This window comes from Pseudochaenichthys georgianus, chromosome 9, assembly GCF_902827115.2.
Source record: "Pseudochaenichthys georgianus chromosome 9, fPseGeo1.2, whole genome shotgun sequence".
Taxonomy (NCBI): domain Eukaryota; kingdom Metazoa; phylum Chordata; class Actinopteri; order Perciformes; family Channichthyidae; genus Pseudochaenichthys; species Pseudochaenichthys georgianus.
The window spans coordinates 26,640,348-26,657,690 of record NC_047511.1 but is presented as its reverse complement, the minus strand read 5'-3'; the positions used below and the strand labels follow the sequence as shown (position 1 = coordinate 26,657,690).

Sequence of the window (17,343 nt, the reverse complement as noted above, 5' to 3'; positions counted from 1 at the left end):
TTGAAAAGGCATCACCCGAATGTGAATATCACCGGTACCAAAAGACTGAAGTGCAAACCCAACTCCCACTAGCATTTAAGCCTCCACCACTCGCAAAAACCGTTATGTTGCCATGTTAGCAAAGCGCTACCTGGCTGTATCTGCTACTACCTCTGTCCCTAGCGAGAGGGTGTGTTCTCCACAGCAGGAGACATTGCTAGTGCCAGCAGATCTGCCCTTTCGGCAAGCAATGTGGACAAGTACATTTTTCTTTAAAAAAAACATGAAAATACAATGACAAGCAAGTCATTATGTCTAACTGGCTGCTTAGGTACTAGTACAGTACAGTTCAAATACAGATTATTTCAGTTCATCGAAAAGCTGCACCTTAATGTTTATTTTATTTTATATTTATTTGAGTGAATATTCATAGTTTAATAATAATTAAAAATCCAAAACTAATAGTTTATGTTTTGTGAGTACTAGTACAGTCAAGTTCAAATACAGATTATTTCAGTTCATCGAAATGCTGCACCTTAATGTTTAATTTATTATATTTTGTATTTATTTGAGTGAATACATTATTCACAGTTTAATAATAATTTTTTTTAAAAATGTTATGTTTTGTGATGATTTTTTCTGCTGTACCGAAAACGTACCGAACCGAACCGTGACCTAAAAACCGAGGTACCCCTAATGGCTATATAACCGGAATCCCGCGCCCTGGCAGGCCGGGACCCGGTGACGGCAAGACACGCGGGAACGGTTTCCCGCGCTCCACCAAGCTGGGGCTCCCGGTTAGACCTCACCATGGTCTCACCCGCGGAGGATGTCCTCGGGCCTGACGAAGAGGAGGACGAAGAGGAGGACGCCCTGGCGTTCCTCCTGTCCGAATCGGATTAACAGGAAGGGGACACCTTCATGTCACCGGCTCAGGCTGCAAAGCCTGAGGCAAGTGCTGTTCTCCCGGGCGATAGCACACCAGCTTCGCCCGGTCTGAGCATGGACCTGCAGGCCGTGTGTAAACGCACTGCGGCCAGACTCAACGTCCCGTGGCCCGAAATGGCCAAGGAGACCTCCAGGTCCCGCTACGAGGGAAAACATCTTCCCCAAGCAGCGGGGAAAAAGAGACAACTCCTTCCAGTCTTCCCGGAGATGTTGGATGAGGTGTCGGTCTCGTGGAGAGACCGGCCCTTCAGCAACAAGGTCCCAATCCAGGGTGCCTCCTCCCTAGACTGTGACGGAATGGAGAAGCTCGACCTGCTCTGCATGCCGCCCGGCTCACCTTCTACCAAAGGTAGAAGGTGATAAACACTATTCAGAGTGCGAGAGCTTCCTCCACCAGGTCTCTTTACGACTGTAAGTGGAGGGTGTTTGAGGAGTGGTGCCTTCAAGAAGGACACATCTCTTTTCAATGTCCTGTCGGGGTGATTTTATCATTCCTACAGGACTTGATCGATAAACACAGAGCTTTCTCCACGATCAAGGTGTACCTGGCTGCTATTGCTGCATGCCATGTGGGCTTTGAGGGTAAGATGGCTAGCCAACATCCTTTGGTTTGCCGTTTTATGAAGGGAGCGCGCAGGCTCCTCCCTGTCTCCAGGTCGCTGGTGCCCTTATGGGACCTGGCAGTGGTTTTAAATGGGCTCAAAATGACCCCATTTGAACCCCTGGAAGGAGCTGACATGAAACATCTGTCACTCAAGACAGTGCTGTTACTGGCCCTGGCATCCGCCAAGCAGGGCAGCGATATTCATGCACTGTCTGTACATCCCTCATGCACTCAGTTCGCCCCAGGGCAAACGAGAGTGTTGTTGAAACCCAACCCTGCCTTTACACCAAAGGTGGTTGGTTCGTGTACCCTAATTGACATTGAGGCATTTCCTCCGCCGCTGTTTTCCGGGGGAGCAGAAGCAAGATCTGTTGTGTCCAGTCCGGGCTTTACACACATATATGGACAGATCAAAAGAGCTTCGTCTTAATGACCAACTCTTCGTGTCCTGGGCTAACCCTCACAAGGGTAAGCCTGTTACTAAGCAACGGCTCTCCCACTGGATTGTGGAGGCAATTGCTTTGGCCTATACGAGTCAGAATTTGCAACCTTACCTTCGGGTCTGCGGGCTCAGTTGACTCGGGGCCTGGCTACATCCTGGGCTTTGTTCAAGGGTGTTTCCATCCAAGACATCTGTGCAGCGGCGAGCTGGTCCTCGCCACTCACTTTTGTCTGCTTTTACAGGCTAGACGTCTCCGCTCCAAGCGTGGCCCGAGCAGTGCTGGGCACCTTGTTGAGTCGGGACTATACCTGTTAAATTCTGGTTGATCGTGATTTTTGAGATAAGCTCGTCTGGCAATACGGGAGCTACAATATCCCATAGTGAGACATCGAACGGATAGGGGGTGATTTCCCCTGATGCTGACGTCAAGATCACCAGCCAATCAGGATTGGCGTAATGAGATTGATGCTTCTGTTTGCTCCGCGATGAGGCGCATCCCATAGTGAGACATCTCACTTCATGTCACTCTGAGAACTGGGGTTACGTAAGTAACCTATAGTTTCGGCTGGAGAGTGCGTGAGAGTAACCTGTCGGTTAGATAACAGGCGTGTGTAAGTATTGCATCTGATACAAATGTGTGTAAAATGATACCGGGTGCTGTAATCACTCATCTGGTTACGTTATTACATTGACCACCATACCCCCTACCCAAAAGAAAGGACGTATTATTGGCTTCCCCTAATTTTTTTCCCACGCCACGCTACTGGTGGACATAGGGACAACACATTTGCTGTACCTGATGCAGAGGCACTGACTGCTTGTCTGATTTTCTGAATGTTGTCAGTGAAGAAGGAGGCAAAATCATTGCATGCCCTGGTGGATAGAAATTCAGAGGCTACTGACACTGGGGGGTTAGTTAGTCTGTCGACGGTAGCAAACAAGGCACGTGCATTGTTTTTGTTTTTGGTAATGATGTCAGAGAAGAAAGACTGTTGTGCGTTTTTCAATTCCAAATTATAAAGGCCAAGTCTCTCTTTATAGATTTCAAAGTGAACCTGGAGATTTGTTTTTCGCCACCTACGTTCAGCTTTTCGACACTCTCTTTTTTCTGCTCTCACGGTCATGGCCTTTCTCCATGGAGATATTTTCTTCCCAGTCACTTCCTTTACCTTAGTTGGAGCAATGGCATCTATAACATTTTTACTGAGATGTTAGCAAGTGTGGAAGAAAAATGTTGCAACACTGGTAAAGTGGTGTCATTCCAACCTACTTCATTCACTTCCACGTTAACTTCCAACCATTGCATTTTCATTTCCAACACAGCCATCTTCTGTAGAAGTTTGTGGAAGTCATCTGTAGAGAACGGAGGCATTTTGCTGCTAACTAGCTTAAGCTAAATAGCATGCAGTACCAGGCTTTAGCTGTTGCTAGGCCACGCTACTGTAACGGAGCGTCCACACTACAGCTTCAAAAAAAGCTTGGAGCTGGGCGTGTCTGAAGCTTGGGGATTTTATTCAAGCAACGCGACCAACAACCAATCACATGAATCTCCCGCTCCCGACATACAAAGCAAAAACCCCCGGGGATTTTATGGGAGCAATATATATATAAACTTTGATATGACTTATTTGATTGGCTGGCGCTGACTAAAGAGTGAGGCGACGTGACGTCACCCCATTCAAAGTGAATGGGCAGATTTAAGCTGTCGACGCTGTAGTGTGGACGGGCCGTAAGACTGAGGTCTAGGGTGACCAGACGTCCCCATTTGTATTGGCCTGTCCCCGGTTGAAACTGTCCCCGGAAATGTCCCTGTTTTTTAATATACTTTAAAAACACCTAGCAAATAGTGCTAAACACTGGGTAAACAGACTGTGGTCAAGCCAGTCCCCACTTCGGAAAACACAGTCAAACTAGTCCGCACGTTGTATTGCGGTGCGCAAATATCCTATGCATTACGGTCGAGGCCTGTCAAAACTGCCTTCAAAATAAAAGCGTTTACTCGGTCAATAACAAATATAACTAAAAAACACACCAAACATATTCATATATACTGGAGCTTAAATGAAGAACTATATACTATATAGTAATGTGATCAATAATAATTTAAAACAAACTACGTAAATCTACCACATTATAATATGAGTGAATGTCAAATGTAAGGATACAGTTATGAAGACATATCGGACATTTACACTGGGTGACTAATTTCAATTGATGTTGACACCATCTCACAACACTCCTAAAAATAACATTACTTTCTGAAGCACAATTTAAAATGTATACTGTTTAAAATCTCAAATTAGATCTATTGTCCATCTATTTATTGATTATTATTTAATAGAAACTGTCCATAATCAAAGAGTCATTCAAAGTCAAACAAATTTAATTCACTTCAGGGTGATAGCAGGAGACCCCATCTAGTCAATCAGAGAAAATCAGGACAATCTGATGTAGAGTTTCAAAATAAAATACTTTTGAAATCTCATATATGGGCTATCATCCTTCTGTTTTTATACAAGAATAAATAAAAAACTGTCAAATTATCAAAGACTTATTTCACTCCAGGGTGATAGCAGGACACCCCATCTAATCACTCCTAGAGAATCTGGACAATCTGATGTACAGTTTCAAAATAAAAGACCTTGGAAGTCTCATATATGAGCTATCGTCCGTTTGTATCCAACAGTTAAAATGTTCAAATTAAATTGAACCAGAATTGTCCTCCTTTTTTCTTTAACAGTGAAGAAAATTGGATATGTTAGTGATATTTTGACCGCAAAAATCAAAATGTCCCCGGTTTTAATTTTTAAAATATGGTCACCTTACTGAGGTCGTCGTAAAAATATTGAAATATGGCTGAAACCCTCCATCTATTTACGAAGAATAACTGTCTCAGTGATAGGTTAATGTCCAGGAGCCGCTGCTCGATGTTTTCAGAAAAGAAAAATAGAAAAACAGCATAAACAAGTAAGCAGAGGCAAGAGCAAGCAGAAAAGCGTCTGCACTGTAAGAAGGCTGCACACAAGACTCCTTGTAATGCACATTAAGTTCTAAAGACCCCCTGAGGTTCATTCAGAGTTCAAGCTTAACACTTATTTTCTTATTGCTATTTTTATAAATCTGATTTCATTAAACATATTTAAATAATTTCTTCTTATTTATTTGTCAGATTTATTTTCCAGTCTCATGATTCTATTGGCATGTTTCTTGTATCAGGGGCAATTAAAAAGACCTAATTGTTATAAATGTATTACTCCAATACTGAGCTGCCAACATTAATTTACTGAATAATTATGAAAGGCAGTGAACTGTATCCAAGCAGATTTCATGAAGCAAATAAACATGTACTTTATTAAGTGTGTGTGTGTGTGTGTGTGTGTGTGTGTGTGTGTGTGTGTGTGTGTGTGTGTGTGTGTGTGTGTGTGTGTGTGTGTGTGTGTGTGTGTGTGTGTGTGTGTGTGTGTGTGTGTGTGTGTGTGTGTGTGTGTGTGTGTGTGTGTGTGTGTGTGTGTGGCCTTTGGGAATAAAATAATAAAATATGGTAACAACATATTGCGTTGTCAATGTAACTCACTGAACTGAATGGCACATAACCATCATTAATAAACTACAGTATAGTATCGCTATGTTCACAATGGAAATACTACATACAATGGGATCCAACCCTCCCCCTTATTTTCTCTGCATTAATAATTGTATGTAATTAAAGGTGGCTCTTTTAATTATGTTGTAATTATGTAGTCTCACTTATGACAATTGTACCAAAAAAAATCCACATGTATGTGTGCAGACCGTAAATATTTGAATAGATATGATGTTTTGAAAGCGTTACAAAGTAGGTGTTATCACCTTATTCACAGGGTGTCTGTGCAAGTTTTTATATGATGAGGCAAAATAAGATGCATGTGTATATTTATTTGTGCATGCTGCTTACATCACAGCCTAAAACATCCCACACAAATGGTCCAACCCATGCTTCATACACACAGGAGCAAGCACTCACACATAAACAGAGCATGATTCATATGATGATGTCCAACACCTCTCCTCCCCTACAGCAGGAACAGTGTCACTTTCACTGACAGGTCACACTACCGGGAGGCAGGGCAAAGGCTAGGAACCGACACCGTGTTTGTGTGTGTGTGTGTGTGTGTGTGTGTGTGTGTGTGTGTGTGTGTGTGTGTGTGTGTGTGTGTGTGTGTGTGTGTGTGTGTGTGTGTGTGTGTGTGTGTGTGTGTGTGTGTGTGTGTGTGTGTGTGTGTGCGTGAATTTACCTCTCAAAAGAGTACATGGTATGCCGCTAGTGCAAAGTGCAGACCCGTTGCTCTCTCATTAGCGTTATTACACACACATATGGGTGCAGTTTATTGCAAAAAAAATTGCCATACATTTAAAGTAAGATTTTCCACAAGCGGCAAAACATAGTTCTTTAAAGTTTCCTCTCTTGGCCACATAGATCGTATACATGAACACATATACTGTACTATTCCTACAAAAACATGTTGTATTCAGTAGCAGTTCTTAATGAGGAGATATAATAAGTCTAGGGGTCAGACAGATGATTCATGTATCTGCTTTATTGAGAGCAGTTCATATCTGATCTTTAAAACTTAATTTAATGTCAAACCTTTCAGCCAGAATTATTGATGAGGTCAAATAATACCGACAAGATTAAAGCTCAAACAAGAATAACAACAGTGATGATTGCAATACCATAACAATGTTGCCAAGTAACAACAGTCAAAAAAACACCTTTTATCGTGTGTTTGCAGAATGGAGTGAGCGGCCTCACCAGTTTCCTGGAGTTCGATGACAATGGCTCCAACCCCAACATCTTCTTTGAAATCCTGGGAACAAATTATGGAGAAGACAGGGGACGAGGAGTCACTCGGGTAAGTAGTTAAAGCAAAACCCCTTGTGTTTGGTGTATTACTGTGGGTGGGGGGGGACTCATTTCGGGAGTGGATTTACATACTTTTTGGGATTTGCCAGGGAATTTCACTGCACCTGCTCTCACCTGCACGTTATTTTCCATCTAATATTGATTCAGGCATCCCTTTCCCAAGGCTGTCACTCCTTTGCAACAGAGTACAGCTCTGCCACCGTTCTTTATTTACTAATGGTTGATTTTAGATTTTTTGTGCAGCCTTTTATATCTTTTGTATTTCAAAAGTTAAAGTGTCTTACTGTATATCTTTAAATTACATGGCCCACTTTGTTTCAGCGTGTGTGTGTGTGTGTGTGTGTGTGTGTGTGTGTGTGTGTGTGTGTGTGTGTGTGTGTGTGTGTGTGTGTGTGTGTGTGTGTGTGTGTGTGTGTGTGTGTGTGTGTGTGTGTGTGTGTGTGTGTGTGTGTGTGTGTGTGTGTGTGTGTGTGTGTGTGTGTGTGTGTGTGTGTGTGTGTGTGTGTGTTCAGTGACTGCAATGACTACTGATTCTGTTCAAGTTTTATGATTGTATTGTTGGTTCAGCATGTGAGATCACAACATACTCCTGTTGTATGCTTCGCAATTTATGCTTGGATAAGCATACTTCCTTGAAATATGTCAATTTATGTTTTGAGAAAGTATACTCTTACAGCTTTTGCTGTCTTAACATGCACTGGTGCATAAGGATCAGAGAGTCCATACTGACATCACTAACTAATCAGTGTTAGTGGATTATGCATATAGGTGTGAAAACAGTTGGGTAAAAATATGTGACCCAGAGTTGCAATGTTTAATCCCATAAGATTCCATTGGACACAGAGATAGACCTACACACAAAAACACACCGTATAGTGTGTGTCCTCTACACCAGAGGGGTCTCTTTGCAGATAACAGTTAAGATAGTGAGCTGTGATTATGAATAATGTGGTGAGACAGCAACATAATACAGCATGCCATCAAAGACAAATGTAATCTTTAAAGCACAGCATATAATTACATTTAGGGACAATTCCCTAATCAGAGAGCATAATTACTTCTGAGGGAATTAAGGCACGTGGTATACAGTCCTGCCACAGTCCCTTAATACTCTGAACATTTGTTGGTATGTCATTGGGATTGAATTAAACTAATACATGGAATAAAATGACTTTGCAGAGGCTAATATTCCTCTTGTAGCTGAATTGTGCTTTTTGAGTGATGTCGCCCTCTAAAGTGGTGTTAATACAGAGCAGATAAATTGAAGGTGGAAATCTGACCCCCCACGACCATGAAGAAAAGCCAGCGAAAAGCCCCGCGTGACCCGCTGTATGTTATGATCTAAAGGGAAAAGATAAAAGGAAATGAAAACCCAAAGGTAGCGGGGGTGTTCTCATGTCGTTCAAGCATTCCATCGTGTTATGTTCACATGTGTCTCTGACAATAACTGCCTCTCTATTAAAATGATTTCTACTATTCGGCATGTTGAGACAGAGACACTTTAAATGTGAACAATGACCTCAATGTAAATTGATTATTATTAAAAGCAACTCTCTATCACCCAAGGTTAACATCTTCCCTTATATGATGATGGCATGAGTAATAATACTTAATTCTCAGGTTCATTACACGATTGCTCCATTATGGTTGTGGTGCTTCCTCTTAAAATACCTTTCTCGAATAGGTTTACATTATAATAATAGAAAAAACTAAGTGACTTGAGGTATACCTCCAACTTGAATTGGAAATATTTGTTTAACATTGACCTTTGAGTGACGGATATCCTCAAAGCAGCTTTCTGTGTCAACCATTTAAAAGAAAAAAAAACACAAATCACGACGAAAACTGTGTAAACTGACCCGATAAAAGCATTACTGTAGGCATCTGCCAACATAATGAATATATCATAACATATTTGTTGGCTTGGTGTTTCACAGAAACACATATTAGATGACCTGATACTTTATGAATCATCTTGCATTCCCATCAGTGTTGCAACATTATAATGTTAGTATTAACATTCCCCACGGTCACATGTTAAGAGACTAATCTCCTTAGCATTTGCAAACCTTCCTTGGAGCATCGTTCGTTCTATTATTTAGCCTTTACCCTGTGGTAATATTTTTGTCTTAATAGTTGAGGACACTGACAATGACCTTCCCTATAGAAATGTGTTTCACATTTATTTTTGAATAAATTATAGATCATTTATTTCACTCTCTCTCTCTCTCTCTCTCTCTCTCTCTGCCCACGCCATGTCCATTTACTTCCATGCTTTATTAAGTAAAATGCATTTTTCTTGTACTCAACTGCTTTCAAGACACTGACGTATCCATACAAAATATAGATAATGGCTGCAACCCCACATATTTTATATAGGAGAGTCATTTTGTGCCTGCAATAAAGATTCTGAATTATTGACAGCTTCATTTTTCTGAAGGCGTATCTCATTCCCCTCTACTCACTTTCCTCTTTACCTTTTTTTAAATGTTATTCCCTCCCTTAACCTGCCTGCTATTTTGAAATCGCCCCATTCCCCCCTTTCTCAATTGTTAATACTTACTGTCATGAGATAAATCCCTATCATATTTCTCACATATGCATATAGTCCTCTCGAGATAATGATAATAGCAGACACATCAGATTGTCATAATTGTTAATGTGACACTGTGGCAGAATTAGTTTTCTGCTCCATTACCTTCAGTGGCTATACATTGGAGACTATATTTCAGGCATGCCAGGCTCCACTGCTCTCTTATATTTCGGCGACAAGTCTGCCATGTGTAATTGCTTTGTTAGATATCTGCAAAATCTTAAATGACATTAGAGAGAGAAAAATCTGATTTATGCTTTAGAAGCAGCACAATAAAACGGGTTGTGGCTAAGCAGGTAGCAAAAGGAGGATAAGGAGGGGTAGGAGATGAGTGAATGGAGAAAGATAGATATGGTGCTAGATTAAGGAGACAAAGGTCACATGAAACAGAGAGGAGAGTTAGAGAGACAGCTACAGCTACAGATTACATTACATCATTACATTGTATTTAGCTGACGCTTTTATCCAAAGCAACTTACAATAAGTGCGTTCGACCAACAAGATACAACTTGAAGAAAACAGAATCATATAAGTACATCAGGTTTCATAGAGCTAAAACAGTGCTACTCAACTGGCTTTAGATAAGCCAGTCCTTTATTAGTATATAAGTGCTTTGTTAGTAATTTTATCACTCAAAATGGAGTCGAAAGAGATGAGTTTTTAGTCTGCGTCGGAAGATGTGTAAGCTATCTGCTGTCCTGATGTCAATGGGGAGCTCATTCCACCATTTTGAAGCCAGGATAGCAAACCCACGTGTTTTTGCTGATGGGAACTTGGGTCCCCCTCGCAGTGCGGGTGCAGCGAGCCGTTTGGCTGATGCAGAGCGGAGTGCACGTGCTGGAGTGTACAGTTTAACCATGTCCTGGATGTAGGAAGGGCCAGATCCATACACAGCATGGTACGCAAGTACCATTGTCTTGAAGTGAATTCTAGCAGTTACCGGAAGCCAGTGAAGGGAGCGGAGGAGCGGTGTGGTGTGGGAGAATTTAGGAAGGTTGAAGACCAGGCGAGCCGCTGCATTCTGGATGAGCTGCAGAGGTCGGATGGCACATGCAGGTAGACCAGCCAGGAGGGAGTTGCAGTAGTCTAGGCGTGAGAAGATGAGAGCCTGGGCCAGAACCTGCGTCACTTTCTGGGTCAGGTGAGGACGTATCCTCCTGATGAGTGTACAGTAGGAGGTGAGGAGGGAAAGTGCAAAGCCTGAAACTCCAAGTTCTTGGAGAGTGCGAAGGAGGATCTGATGATTCAGATAGATGACCTAATACTTTTAGATCCCATACCGGAGATAGAAATGGCTGCACAGGTCAGAGAAAAGTCACAATAATAACACTCTTACTATCTCACACATGCTCTCTTTCTCTCTCAAACGAGCACATGTTCTGAATCTTTTGGAAGAGACACTGAAATATGTTCCCTCTTTACAAGAATCAATGGCCTGCAAACTACACTGTTCTTAAATTGAGGTCACCTTCAATTATCATCTCCAGTCTCATCTGACATATGAGGTGAATTACGCCAAGTAATTTTAGAGAGTCATGAGACCTTGGTACCCTGCTCACAGTCCTGTCATCATGTGAGAAACATGTCTTCCATTACATGTTTTTAACGATTGAAGCACGTTTTTTTTCGACTCAAACACACTCAACTCAAACACACACATAGCTGCAGTTCACTCTAGAACGCATGCAAGCCAGTGCACGAACATATTTACATAGATGTTCTGGCATGCTTGGAAATGCTAAACTAACCCTTTTGGGTTACCGTAAGTAATATAAAGAAATGCTAGGTCTCCTCTACTTCCATCGAAACAAAGGGATATAAGCATTACCCATTTCAAATGAGTTACAAGGAGGGTTCCTTTTGTGTGACATAGTTTCTCTCACAAAGCTACAGGGACATACAAAGCTGTTATTATCCTTTTTCATAAAATGCAGAGAAAATGTATATTCTCAACAGACATTTATTAACCTATTTCTCAGGATTCAAGCTATTATGTTTTTCTCCTTGTGGCTAAACCATATCGGGAAAAAAGACGATGTTTCACAAAAGAAGATGAACCTTCTATGTAACTCGTTTTAACTATTTTGAATTTACAGTACTACTGCTTTAAAAAAAAAATCATATCTATATGATTTGTGTTTTTTTTTTTTTCGTTGACATGGTCATATATGGAGACATTCTCTATGTCTCATCCAACTATGAAGAGATTCATTTAATGAATGCCGGTAGTTGTTTTTTGGAGAGAATATCAGGTCTTTCTCTGGCACTACATTGTGCCTTAAAACATATTTGTGCTTATTCTCAAACTATCACCTGTTATTGGCTCACAGACCAATATCCTGTCCCTGGTCTTTATCAGATTTCATGTGCATCTGCTCACAGTGCAGAAGTACACCAGACTCCTCCACATATCAGCTGTTAAATCTAACATTACTGAAATATAGCACTGGCATACTGTATTTGATCTTAGTGTAGTGTGTTAGCATGCTTACATGTGCATACATATAGCTGAGGCTCATGGGGAAGTTATTAGTATGTCAGGTGATTCCTGGTAATCCTGGCATTAGATGAAAAGTGATTTCAATTATTCCTAAGGGGTACATGAACATCTCTACCAAATGTCATGGCTTTATTCAGTAGCTGTCAAGACATTTAACTCCAAACCTCAAATGTCAACCTCATGGTGGTGCCAGAGGAAAAGTCAGGGGGTTAGTATTAGAATACATCATGTGGGAACCGTGCATATCTGTGCAAAATGTAATGTCAATCCATTTAATAGTTATTAAGATATTTCCATCTGGACTGACAGATTGACAAGCCAACTAACATCACTATCCCTCAGTTGTGATCCTTCCAAATTAAACAAAAGACTATGAAGAGGCACATCCTAATACATCTAGGATGATAATAGTGTTGTTGTTCTTTTAATGACATTTTATACACATTTTGGTTTTGTCTAGGGCCCTTGCAGGCATCCTCTAACCACTCTAACCACTCTAACTACAGGAAAGTGGTGAGGATGCAGCTCTAAAGGGCAAACTAAACAGTGCTATTTTAGGGAGGTTAGATGAGGGGGCACCACTGGAAGTCATTATTACAATTATGTAAAACAACTCATGCGGGCTGAGTCGAAAGGGTGATAAGGGAAGAGAGGGTAAGAGAGCAGGAACCAATGACTCATGTATAGCAAAACAATGATATAAGAGGTGTGCATTATGTGTCAGGAAGGTAAGACAGTTAATAAGTTAGAGAGAAAGTCAAGTAACTATGAATAAATCAGAGGAAAAAGGAGGCTAATCTGTGTGAAACAAGCAAAGAGTGAAGGGCGGAAAGATAGTGGCGGAGAAAAGAATATCTCACAGGGGAAAGATCCCTTTTCCCTCAAATGTTCCGTTGTATTAGGTAGATTTGCATGTATCTTTGTGTCTTCCCCACCTTCAGGCCAGGTGGAAGATTGTGGAGAATGTGGAAAAGGAGGGTAGGTGAACGGAAGGGAAGATAGAGAGGCTAAAGAAATGGGAGGGAAGACGTGAGCAGGGATGGAGGGAAGAGAGGGTGTCATTGATTTGTACTGCTTCACAGTCTCTTACTCCTCGTTCCTTCCCCGTCCTCTAACCTGATGTGTGTGTGTGTGTGTGTGTGTGTGTGTGTGTGTGTGTGTGTGTGTGTGTGTGTGTGTGTGTGTGTGTGTGTGTGTGTGTGTGTGTGTGTGTGTGTGTGTGCGTGCGTGCGTGCGTGCGTGCGTGCGTGCGTGCGTGTGTGTGTATGAAAAAAAGAATGATTATATGTTTTGTTTTTTACAAAGAAAATAAGGAAAACAAATGTTAACCAGCAGATATCTTAGCCACTCTGGCTAACAACGACTTGGCACAATGAAAGCCTGCACTGTCTCATTCATCTTATTCTCATAGTCAAGTTGCTGGGTTACCATGCAGTTAAAACTTAGAACAGAACCCAGGTGATTGTTGGAGCAATTAGCGCCTTCATCCTTTATTTTGACTGAGGCTGCGGCCACACGAGGACGAAAACAGCTAAACGCATAGGATTAACGCAAACGCAATCGCAAACAAGCTTCCGTCCACACGCAATAGTTATCCAGATAGTGTCTGCCCACACGAGACCGCTCCGTTTAGCTCCAACCGCTGGAGAAGCTGCAGTACATGCAGGAGCCTCTACGTGGCGCTGTAACTTCCTCCACAACTGCAGCGAAGAAGCATGGTTGTCATGGTTGCCCTTCTGTTTATTCTCCGCGGTGGGGGCCGAGGGAACCGGGCAGTTTTTCGCCAGTCAACGTGTATTAATGTTTAAATCTTCCGGACAAAATTATAAAAGTGCCGGTCAAAGGTCTTCTTTGTTATTTATTGAGCTTTAAAACAAATGAATAACGACTCTATATAATATACACGGAGTGTATGTGTTTTGCTGCAGCGGGAGGAGCTGCAGGTGAGCAGAGCTGCGTGTCTCCGTCCTGTCAGATTAGACTTCACTCGCGTTTAGGTCCATATCGAGAGAAAGATAAATAATCTGAATTCAGGGTGCAGTTTACTTTGACGTGGGGGTGAGCAGCAGAGGTGGGGCTATTGCCTCATCATTATTGCTGTAGATGTTGCACAAACAACTGTAGCATGGTCAATAGCGTCCGGATCACGATAGCAACTCTGCGATCCGCCATTGTTGTTGTTGTTGGTGGCGAAACACTTCAGCAATAGCGCGGGGTAAACGGAGGTGAGCAGAAGAGGTGGGGAGAGGCGGGGCTATTGCGCAATCACTATCAGTGATCTGAAAATGTTCGGATAGGGCGCACACACGGAGCCGTTTGACCCCCCAGAGAGTTGCGTATGCCTTTCTATCCACCTTGGGACCCGTTATCGTTTCCTCAGTCGTTTAGTGCCATATTCGGTCGTCCTCGTGTGGCCGAACGGTCTATATGACACTAAACAGTAACGCAAACGACCTAATTCGTCCTCGTGTGGCCGCAGCCTGAGATTAGCTGTTTCTTCTTACTTAGTCCAATCTCAACATTAACTCATATAGATTATTTTGATATGTATCTCTATTATTAGAGGTAAATTATTTAACATTTCCCGTTATGTTTATGTATTGATTTAATGCTTACATTTTCTATCTTATCTTTGATGCTGTCCTTCTCAAAATAGCGATTTTCAACCTTTTTGATAACAGCTTTTAGCCTTCTCAACTCATGAATACTTGAGTATCCTCAAGCTTTCTCTGTGGCTTGATTGATGTTTGTTTTAGCTGGAAGGTCATGTCAATCATGAGTGAACACACAGGCACTGACCAGCCAGTTGTATTCTGGGTGACCACAGTAGCAGTGGACACTGGACAATAATTGAAGCTGACAAACTGCCTCTGATGTCCTTGGATCAGCTTAAGTGTTGCAGTGCATGTGAATTGTTGCTGTGTATCTCTTTATATGTAAGAGAGACATCAAGAGTAAAGAGAGGGACAACAGAGAGGGGATATGCACTTAGAGAGAGACATAAGGGAAGTAAATAAGTGAAGCAGACAAATATGAAAAGACAGACAATTGGGCGACAGCCTTTTTTTAACTAGTACCTGCTGTCACTCTAACCCCTTCGGGGAAAGGATTCTGGTGCCAGACATTCTGTACACTGTATGGGTTCCACAAACAGTAGCCCAGCAGCCACTCGTCTGTTTATCTGTTTGTTGAGACAAGCCAGGAGAAGTATTATTCCCTAGCTGTCGAACTCTCAATCCTGTCTCATGTCTCAGCCAAGACAGATTCTGTGGAGTGACATAAGGAGAATGAGCATCAGCATGCTGATTTTTTTAGAAAATGCTGCTGTTGTAAAGGGGAATGCATTTATTAAAGTTCTGCTGTTTATTACAATTTAAAGATTCAGCAATGTGCTGTAACAGCTTCCAGGGTCTCACAGAAAGAAAGAAAGAATGAACTAAAGGATGAAGGAATAGCATTGCTGTTATGTTTGCGCATTCAAACGTTTTCATTCTGCTCCATTCCTATGTCTGGGTTACTGTAGGCAGTAATGTCTGTATAACCCTGTGCCTGGAAAGAGAAAGAGCACACAGCTGATGAAGTCAGCATTATAGATCTCTGATGGCAGCCCTCTTCACCATTCTCTACCACTGTGCGGAAGTGAAGTATCTGTCTGGAGGTTAAGAGGAACACTCAAACCATGCATTATTTAACAGTGTAACACCACAGTATAATGATGGTTGGTTGTATACAGAAAACCATACATCTGCAGTGTTGTATTTTTTTAATTATAATGAAAGCATTTGTATTTGTTTCATTCTGCAAGTTACTACTCTTCACTTTAGGACACAGTCAGTCCTCTCTATGAACACTGAGGACATTCAGGCAGGAAGAGGAAATCTGCCCAGCCCCTGCCCCCCCTGGGATGTCATGTTATTAATACAACATTACCCTGGGTTATAGTAGAGGTCTAGAGTATAAAAAAGGGATTGGAGAATAATGTTCAGGGGGATAAAATAAGAGTGGTGGGGGTACTGGTCTGAGTACTGCCTGAAGTTGTGGGTGGATAGGAGGAGGGATGCAAGCAGGCAGAAGAGAAAATTAAGAAGCAACCATGGTTGAGCCCTCAAGGTAATGTTTTTATTTTAGTCAAGTCACAGAGATGGATGGAATGATAAGTGCAGAGGGTGAGTGACTGATGGACCGACAGGGCGAAGAGAAATAGGGAAACAAGGTGGGTTGTCAGTCCTTGGGTTAATCTTTGGTATGGAGTGGATGGACGGATTGATTGATGGATTAAAGGCTAAGCATTTGGCAGGAGCAGGGATGTGAAGAACAGAGCAAGGCCTAATTGCCTGTGACCCTGTTGTACACAAAGCACAACTAAGGTGGCAGCGGGAAATGATAAAGGGATCAGTGGAAAAGCAATGAGAGTGGTATCTGACACCAAGGTTGTGTCATCGTGTTAAAAATACCATGGCTTTCTGGATGGAGGCAGAAAACAAGCATGCAGAGAGAGGAGGATGGGACTTCAGGCAAACATTTGAGGGAGAAAAGACCAGAAAGATTGGTCGAGGATTACAGAACAAGAAAGTGAGGGTAATGATAACATTGATAGTGGACAGAATGGTGAGTCTCCGCAGAGACAAATGTCACGGACGTAGGCCAGAAGTCTGTTTGACTATTGCTGTAGCTAAAACACGTCTCTTGCAATGCTGAGGAACATTTAAAACAAGTTTCCAACTCAGGAATACAACGCCGGTTAACAGGCAGACCTTCATTTAGGTAGGAAACAATGTATAAGTGGAGAGCCCGAGGTAGACACAAAGATAACATCTGATGGGCATTGAAGTACATTTTTCAGATCGACAACCCAACCCTACTACAGGCTGTTTGACAGCATCACCTACAAGTCGAGAAAATAGAACAATAGTTCAGATCAGGTAGTGGGTCTGCCTTAATGTCCATTAAAGCAATATTACAAGAATTGAAATTCTATTAGAATTTAATGAATTGCATCCTTATAATATCATATCCCATGCCCATTGTCAGTGGATCAGCAATAGGCAAGAATAGCAATGCTATAAAGAGGCCCAATAACAAATGGAGCTGTGTAAGGAGGGTATGTGTCAAACTGGACACATATCTTGAACACCTTACCGTACGTCACATCAAATTGGCCCCATATATTTTTCTTTTGTGCTGACTCTTTAAAAAAAATTACACCAACAGAGGAAGAGGCTCCTGCAATGATGGAACTGATGAGGGTGCTGTGTGAAATGGGACCCATCACCGTCTCTTACTGTCATGGATTCAGTAACCTGTACTTAACTCATACTCCCGTCTAAAATAAGCACACCCTATGATTGCGCTTTTTGTCACAAAATCACCTGTA

At 41.9% G+C, this 17,343-nt stretch overlaps 1 protein-coding gene across 2 annotated transcripts in view; it reads left to right on the top strand.

Annotated features, from left to right (window-relative positions):
- Positions 1 to 17,343, top strand: part of grid2 (glutamate receptor, ionotropic, delta 2) — a 607,329-nt gene that overhangs the window by 439,435 nt on the left and 150,551 nt on the right. For both annotated transcript variants that reach the window (XR_004552792.1, XM_034091023.1), the window contains exon 8: positions 6,746 to 6,865. Coding sequence is in view for 1 of the 2 variants with exons in the window: in XM_034091023.1 (XP_033946914.1) it covers positions 6,746 to 6,865 (120 nt within the window). In the remaining variant the exon portion in view is untranslated. The remainder of the gene's footprint in view (positions 1 to 6,745; positions 6,866 to 17,343) is intronic.